This window comes from Microchirus variegatus (genome assembly GCF_963457635.1).
Source record: "Microchirus variegatus genome assembly, chromosome: 22".
NCBI lineage: Eukaryota > Metazoa > Chordata > Actinopteri > Pleuronectiformes > Soleidae > Microchirus > Microchirus variegatus.
The window spans coordinates 6547711-6555770 of record NC_139823.1 but is presented as its reverse complement, the minus strand read 5'-3'; the positions used below and the strand labels follow the sequence as shown (position 1 = coordinate 6555770).

The 8060-nt window shown below is 39.7% G+C and overlaps 1 protein-coding gene across 1 annotated transcript; it reads left to right on the top strand.

Moving 5' to 3' along the window:
* The first annotated feature begins 3798 nt into the window (after nucleotides 1-3798).
* casq2 (calsequestrin 2) lies at nucleotides 3799-8060 on the top strand. The gene is made up of 11 exons (XM_083908253.1): nucleotides 3799-4303; nucleotides 5413-5497; nucleotides 5586-5686; nucleotides 5785-5896; nucleotides 6317-6390; nucleotides 6466-6596; nucleotides 6687-6732; nucleotides 6827-6881; nucleotides 7297-7397; nucleotides 7537-7611; nucleotides 7706-8060. The coding sequence occupies exons 1-11, from the start codon at nucleotides 4067-4069 to the stop codon at nucleotides 7931-7933; spliced, it is 1245 nt and encodes a 414-aa protein (XP_083764379.1). The 5' UTR covers nucleotides 3799-4066; the 3' UTR covers nucleotides 7934-8060.

The following is an 8060-nucleotide window of genomic DNA, read 5'->3' as shown; positions in this document are numbered from 1 at the left end:
ATAGCGTTTCAAGGCCGGAATGGAAGTGAGGTTAGATTGTGTTTCTTCTTTGGTCAAATGTAACGATGCTGTTTTGATTGATGCAACAGCAGCAGCAGCAGCAGCAGCACTACTCTGTTTAATAATGGTGAAAAGCATCAAATGTCAGGTCATTTCAACACACATTCTTTTACGAAAACACTGAGCCAACAGAGAAATTCCCGATGTTTTTAAAGACACATTAAATTGTGAAACATCAGATCCCTGAGATGCCATGTCATCAAGATGTGCACATGTTGAAACCTGAGGAAACAAAATATCCAGGGTCACTGCATGTGGAAATCCCACAAGTATAAAACACTAACCTGTAGATTTTGCATGAGGTGAGTTGTATTTGCAAACGTGGCTGGCATTCTAACGTTTTGTACATTTAAAAACCAGATTATAATCCAACTGTAATCATTTCCCTCTCTTCCGTCTCTTCTCAGCGGCTGTGGAATTTTACCACTTCGCAGCTCACTTCTCATGTATCGGCCTCTTTGTACTAACTGTTTCATAGAAAAAAAAAAGAAGAGTCAGCACACTGGCGCTGGATAACAAAACATAAATGATCTTGGAACGACGACAGTTAGTGGGAATAATCCACTCCAGCAGTGTGGCTCTGAGGGGGAGAAACTCCTCTCCTTCAAATGCCGATCCAGTTTAAAACATTCGAGTCAGCAAAGATATTGTCCTTGAACAAGGCAATGGACCACTAATGACTCCTGGGTGCTGAAAAGTGATAAGCACCACCTTAAATTAAGATCCCATTTAAATGAATGACATGAAAACATGTGTATATAAGATGACCAAGCAATAATTGACACTTGTATTACAAAATAGATATTTAAATGTAAGTGCATGTTAATATTGACCCATAAATGTGTATTAATATACTGCCATCTAGTGAGAGGTAGAGTAAAAATAATTGTAAAGTCTTGTATTGTGCGCCCCCTGTGTGTGAAGATGACAAATGACAGGCAAGTACACACACAAGCCTTTGTCCTTGCATTTGTTTCTGCCATGTTGATGTTAATGAATCATTGTTTGTGCATGTGTGAGTTATAACGACCTCCTGGAGGAGATATCAGAATTTTATTTGACAAACACTCTGAAGGTCATAACCAGAGTATCTTAACCACATGTACACAATATCAAAACGCCATTGTTCAGCCAAGCAGAAGAGCGGGTCGTGCTTGACTGCGTTTCCAGTGAAGCAGTGAGCCAATGACTTTGACCATTTACTTAAACCAGGCGTATTTGTTTTTCTTTTTCGTTTAACTCCAAGATGTGGCCTTCAAAATCCTGGCAGCAGGTTGGTGCAGTATGGAAATAATGTAGTGTTTCTGTCAGTTTTCTGATGGGCAGCTGAACCTATTTCTTGCTAATGAAGTAAATGTATTTTAAATCACAAAGATTAACGAAAGCTGACATTAATGACAACAAAATAAAATCGGGGTTGTTATAATGACCTTTCAGAGCTGTATTATGTGGCGCTGCATGTTGCTTTGCTATCAGTTACATATCACAATTCTGTTCTCAGTCTGTATTTGCACGAATATAACTTATTTTTGCGGTGGTTTTCACAAAATTTGAATTTGAAATGTTGAATTAATTTCTTTCTGGTTGTGGTTTAATAAAGCAAATAAGATTTTCACTTTTAATTATTGTGAATGCTAGGATAGGATACATTATGTTTACAGACAAGTATACAATTAACCACAACCTTTCTAAGTAGCAGAAATACTATACCCTGTGCTTACTAACTAGGGGAACAGCTCTGATTGGCCCAACCTGACCCTTAAACTGGAGGAGTCCCTGACCAGTGCTTTGGGTCACTATCTGAACAACTGGAGACGTAACACGACAGCTGCGGCCGAGGCTTTAGACAAGACCCTGGCTGAGGAGAATGTCAGGAACATTATCTGGTATCTGGTGGTGATGATCGGCATGTTTGCCTTCATTACCGCGGCTATCCTGGTGAGCACGGTGAAATCCAAGAGGAGGGAGCACTCCAACGACCCCTACCACCAGTACATCAAGGAGGACTGGACTGCTCAGTTACAGCAGAGTGGCGTGGTAGTGACCAACTTTGCAGCTTTATAAAACACATACTGTATATGTTTGACACAAGCAGCCGGACAACAAGTATGAGTCTTTTCTGCTAATCAACAATAGTACAATCGGAAAATGGCTTCTACCCATTTAAGTTTGCTGTTCTCTGAAAACCATGTCTGATGAAAGCATTAACAATTGATTTTTTAACATGATGTAACATTAGTTGGAAGTGAAAGCTCTTACTGTTAAGCAGAGATGGGAGTCAGGTACACATATGCAAGTGTCAAGTCTTAAACTGCAAGGCCAGAGTCACTCTGGCAAGAATCAAGCAAGTTACTAGTCGTATGAATATAGAAGATGAAGATGATTTCCCAGATATTCCATATTTCAATATGCTTAAAAAAAATTTGAACTGCTGGAGTTTCATCTGTAACAGAAATACTGTATTACTCATACAATGTAAGGACTTCCCAATGGTCCCATACAACAAAACTAAAATAAATTAAAAATGCAGAGCCTTTTTGTTGATGTCACTCGATTGCCAGGTTTGTACGCAAACCCAAGTTACATGTAAATATTCCACAGGTCAAGTAATTTCAAGAAAGTCGAAGTCGAGTCTTTTACCAACGTTAGTCAAGCAAGTCTCAAGGCCTCAAATTTGCATCTTCAGTCAGACTCGAGTCAAGACACATGACTCGAGTCATAAGTACAAGATACAATACTCTAATGTTGTAAACTTGGTCTCCTTTTATCATTATTTTTAGATGCAATATATTAACATTTACATTTTACCACTACTTTGTTTTCAACCATGTATCTATTTGTTTTCCACTCACTTCCAATTCACTTTCTGTTGATTTTAATGATGTATATTTTTTTATAATTTTTTGATATCAGTTGACTGAACACGTGCAACTGACAGTGGTTATAGCCCTTTTTCACTGAGGACATTTTCACATGTCACAGAAGGGAAAACAGACGTGGATCATACAATTGATAATTGGCTTTATTAAATATTATTTCTACCGCAGTCCCAAAACAAGCAGAGATTAAGTTGACCATAGAGTATACTGTGTGCCTGCAGAGGGCAGCAGATACTCTTATCAACAGCAGCACGGCTGTGCATTCGACAAGTTTGGACACAAAGAAGTCTAGGGAGGGAGGTAAGAATAGAGGTGCAGCTGTTGCTGTTTTGTCTGTAGTTCAGAAATAGTGCCCGTGTGGACAGTGTGCAAGTTTGTAAAGAAAAATATAAATTAGCAGCTAAATGTGGTACGGAGTATCTCTCCTATTTTATTTTTCTGTTCACTGTCCACAGATACAAGTTTGACAAAGTAAGAAAAGCCTGTAGAGCCAAAATGGGACAATCAATACAGAAACAAATTTAGTTGGCCGATTTTTTCACAAGCAACCATTACAACAAGTCTTGCAGCAAACTTTGCATCCCATTCACTTTAAGTATTAAGTCAACATCTCACTGTAACTGCACTTCCATGTGACTGACTCCCTCAGAGAGAGATGTCAGGCAGAAGGTACTGTAGCTCACTATTTAACCCCCAGTGCCATTTCCTGCTACCTCCATTTCCCCCTTGTCATTTTATTTTTAGAAATGAAACAACTGGTGTCCTAAAAATGGGCCTGTCCTACACGGGTAGGGGGGAGAGAAGTGCAGCTATGTATGGTATCTCCTCTGCTGGAACCTCACAGGCCCGACGGTGCTTGTGTCTTTTGACTTTGTCTCGGCACAGAGAAGGTGTTGAGGAGGAATCGTGTTGGAAGAAGGGGTTTGCAAGGCTGTGAAGATGTCGTAGACATTGAATTTCTGAATGTTTTAAAACAGCCACTCCAAGACTTTTTCTCACATCGAAAACTTTCTGCAGCTTTTCCCGCCCACCCCTCACATACGTGACCTTTCTGCTGATCCAGTTTTGTTCTGAGACTTAAACCATACTCGTTTGGCGTTTGGGAGTGTGAGTGGGAACTGTGGACCATGTTCTCCCTGTGGTTGTTCCTGCTCCCCTGCCTGAGCTTTGTGCCTCTGGCCTCAGCTCAGAAGGCCCTGGATTTCCCACACTATGACGGGAAAGACCGCGTTCTAGACATCAGTGATAAGAACTACAAAAAAGCCTTGAAGAAGTACAGCACGCTTTGCTTGCTCTACCATGAACCCATTCCAGAGAACAAGGAGCATCAAAGGAAACACCAGATGACTGAGCTGGTGCTGGAGGTAAAGTATTGAAAGAGGAGAAAATTAAGTTTGAAAAGTTCAAGTTTAAATTAAAAGAAAACTTTGTCAGTGGTAGTGACTTCCTCAAGGTCAGTGTGCAACTCCATGCACTTCAATACAGTAATGTAGAAATTTATGACATAAATCATCTCTTCTTTTGTCAGAAGTTTACGTTTTATGACTGACGTAAATATACGACATGTTTTCTTCTCCAATGCAGCCTTTTGTGGACAAATAATTACGCTTGATAAGTAAGCTTGCATTATTTTGTGTTCTAGTTCAGTTAAGTAACTGGATGTTCTCTACAATTGTTAAATTTAATGAACAAAAATGCCATACAGAAAGGAAAATACTTTGCTACTGAGGATGAGCTGCTCTGATCTGATGAGGGTCATTTGAGCCCAGTTGTCATATTAAAATGTTCAGGCACAGAGAGTATAGTATACATTAATGACAGCTACTGTGATGTATTATTATACAAATATACCTATACAGTAGAAATGTTTTGCCTTGATTTTCTTTGTTAATTGGTTTGAAGGAACAAATGTACTGCCAAATTAATACATAATTCAGATGAATCAGGAGTTGTATGTATATGTATATATACATATTTAATTGTATACATTTACAGTTTCCTCTTCACTGCTACTGCTGTATTTGTATTCACCATGATCATCCTCACAAACAAAAAACAAAATTACACATTCCACTTCATCATATCTGTGCACTGAACGGTGCATTAATCATAAGAGTAAAACGACGTTGATCCATTTGTGTGAGCCCCAGTTTTAATCAGCTCAGAGCTCATAGAACCTACTACCAATTTAATTATATATATATATATATAGTCTAGTTATATTTAGAACAAGACAGTCAGGGTTATTATATTACTGTGTCTTAAAAGCTCCTGGGTGCCTTTGTCAGTTTGCCAGCTTTGGTATTATTATATGACCTTTCCAAACACTGCAGTCTTTTTTTATTTCTTTTATCTAAGTTGAAGTTTTCCATCTGACAAAATTAAATACATTTTTTTTTTCTTTTTCTTTGTTTCTTTACTTTTTTTGTGCTCAGTCCAACCTTTCATATGCATTTTCTACTTTTGGCTGCAGCTTGCAGCTCAGGTTACAGAACAGAAGGACATTGGCTTTGGAATGGTTGACGCGCACAAAGATGCAAAGGTGGCAAAGAAACTGGGTGAGTATTTGTGCAGTATAAACTACATTGAGCCTCCTTTATCTGGGATTTACACGACTTAACGGCATATCATTCCCTTCAATCACAGGTTTGGAGGAGGTGGGCAGTGTATATATATTTAAAGCCGATCGGGTGATTGAGTATGACGGCCTGCTCTCTGCTAACACCCTGGTGGAGTTTCTGTTGGATGTGAGTAGACCAATTTAAGGGCAGATTCCCAGCTGCTAGTGCTAATGGACACCATTGTGACCCCAGAACCTCTCCCTCCTCTGATGGTCTGTCTCTAGCTGTTGGAGGAACCCGTGGAGGTGATAGGAAACACTCTGGAGCTGAAAGCCTTCGATAGAATGGAGGAAGACATTAAGCTCATTGGTTACTTCAAGAGTGAAGACTCTGATCGTGAGTGTGGGACGCTACCTGAAATTAAAGATATGCATGCGTTTTCCAAAGATGTAGGTCTTAATTTTGCTTTTAAAAACATCAATATTCTCTACCTTGTTCAATGGGTCAGTGATGTCCTTCATTAAAATGTATTTCAACCCCTTCATCTTCATGGATTTACAGATCCATTTTTAACACTGCTGCACACACACAGCTGACACTGGCTCATCCCCTCTCACATGCTTTGGAAGAACTGAGTCTAGTTTACTTGTGGCATGAGCTTCTTCCCCTCCAACCAACTATGGGAATACTAATTAGAGGTCAAAGTTCAGCTATTTGGTGTAAATGTCATGTTTACAACAGCCAAGGAAGCACAAACAAAGTGGACTGAAACAAAACCACTAAACATTTTCATCCCCGTCTTCGTTTTATTTTCAGACTATGATGCATTTAAAGAAGCTGCAGAACAGTTCCACCCATACATTAAGTTCTTTGCTACGTTTGAGAAGTCGGTAAGTAATCAACAAGCACGCTATTCATTCAACAAATGCAAAACAGTTCTCTATAATCGGTGCTTTCTTCTTCAGGTGGCCAAGGAGCTCACTCTGAAGATGAACGAGGTGGATTTCTACGAACCCTTCATGGAGGAGCCCGTCACCATCCCAGGCAAACCTCTCGCTGAGGAGGATATAGTGGAATTCATCAATGAACACAGGCGGTGAGCTAAGAGCTGTGTTGACCTGAACACTTAAAGTCTGTGTAGTATAAAAACATACTTTTGACAATTCAGTCTTTTATGCCCCGTTAGACCAACTCTGAGAAAGCTACGTGCAGAAGATATGTTTGAGACCTGGGTGAGTGTTAACAGCTCAGCTGCAGAGAAACAAGTTAAATTTAAGTTTTATTCTTGTCCTTTTACACTTGTCACTTTTCCTTTAATTTGACTAGGAGGATGATATCGAGGGAATTCACATTGTGGCTTTTGCAGAGGAAGAGGATCCTGGTAAGAATCCGTAATATATTTTGATTGCACTGTGTTCAAGCCACATCCCTATTCAAACATCAATACCACATTCAATTAAATTAAACTCAATTTTATTCGTATAGTACCAAAATACAACATAGATTATCTCAAATCACACTACATAGTAAGGCAGAAAACTTACAATATTGTAGAGAGAAGAGAAACATGTACTGTATTGGAAATTATAACCTGTAAGTCATTTCATCTACTGTATGCTTAATTACTTCATAAAATCATGAAAATCAAAATCAATAGCCATTTGCTGACTGCACATTAACGTGATGCTCTCTTACTGACCATGAAGTGGCCTCCCCAGAGTTTAAAACACTGGATAAATGAATGTTTTATATCCATTCCAAATGAGCTTATGTTGTGTGGTCTTACTTTGTTCAAGATGGCTTTGAGTTTTTGGAGATCCTGAAGGAGGTGGCGAGGGACAACACTCACCTCCCCGACCTCAGCATCATCTGGATTGACCCTGATGATTTCCCCCTGGTGAGATGTGAAACCTCTAGATGAGCACAGAGACAGAAAAATGAGACAATAGTGAAACATCAACCCAAACTAAACCCTCTTCATAGATATTTAACTTAGCATAAGCTGCAGGACTAATGTGATCTGTCTCCCCCTTCAGCTGATCCCCTACTGGGAGAAGACCTTTAAGGTGGACCTGTTCAGGCCACAGATTGGAGTCATAAATGTTACAGACGTAAGTTCATGATAACCTGAGAGCCTGTGCCTGTATATGTCACGAGTATTATGTTGAGTTTCTCCTGACACTGCTGTGCTGTGTTTGTGTGCAGGCTGACAGTGTGTGGCTGGAGATGGAAGATGAGGAGGATCTGCCCAGTGCTCAGGAGCTGGAGGACTGGATAGAGGATGTTCTCTCTGGCAAAGTCAACACTGAAGACGACGATGATGAGGATGACGACGACGATGAGGATGATGATGATGATGAGGATGACGACGAGGATGATGATGACGATGATGATGATGACGACGACGATGAAGATGATGACGATGATGAGTAATTTGAGAAAAATATCTTGATAATCTTGACTCCTCAGTTGTTACTCCTTGGGCTGAGTTGAACATGGACTTCAAGCAGCTGTAAAGTAACTTTTGACACAAGTATGACTGTTCCTAATAAACATGTCA

Bases quoted from the DNA above. Each gene is read 5' to 3' on its own strand.
- casq2 (XM_083908253.1), top strand. From the start codon at position 4,067: ATGTTCTCCCTGTGGTTGTTCCTGCTCCCCTGCCTGAGCTTTGTGCCT. The intron at 6,733-6,826 runs GTGAGTGTTAAC...TAATTTGACTAG, and splicing joins AAGATATGTTTGAGACCTGG to GAGGATGATATCGAGGGAAT. The intron at 7,398-7,536 runs GTGAGATGTGAA...CTCCCCCTTCAG, and splicing joins ACCCTGATGATTTCCCCCTG to CTGATCCCCTACTGGGAGAA.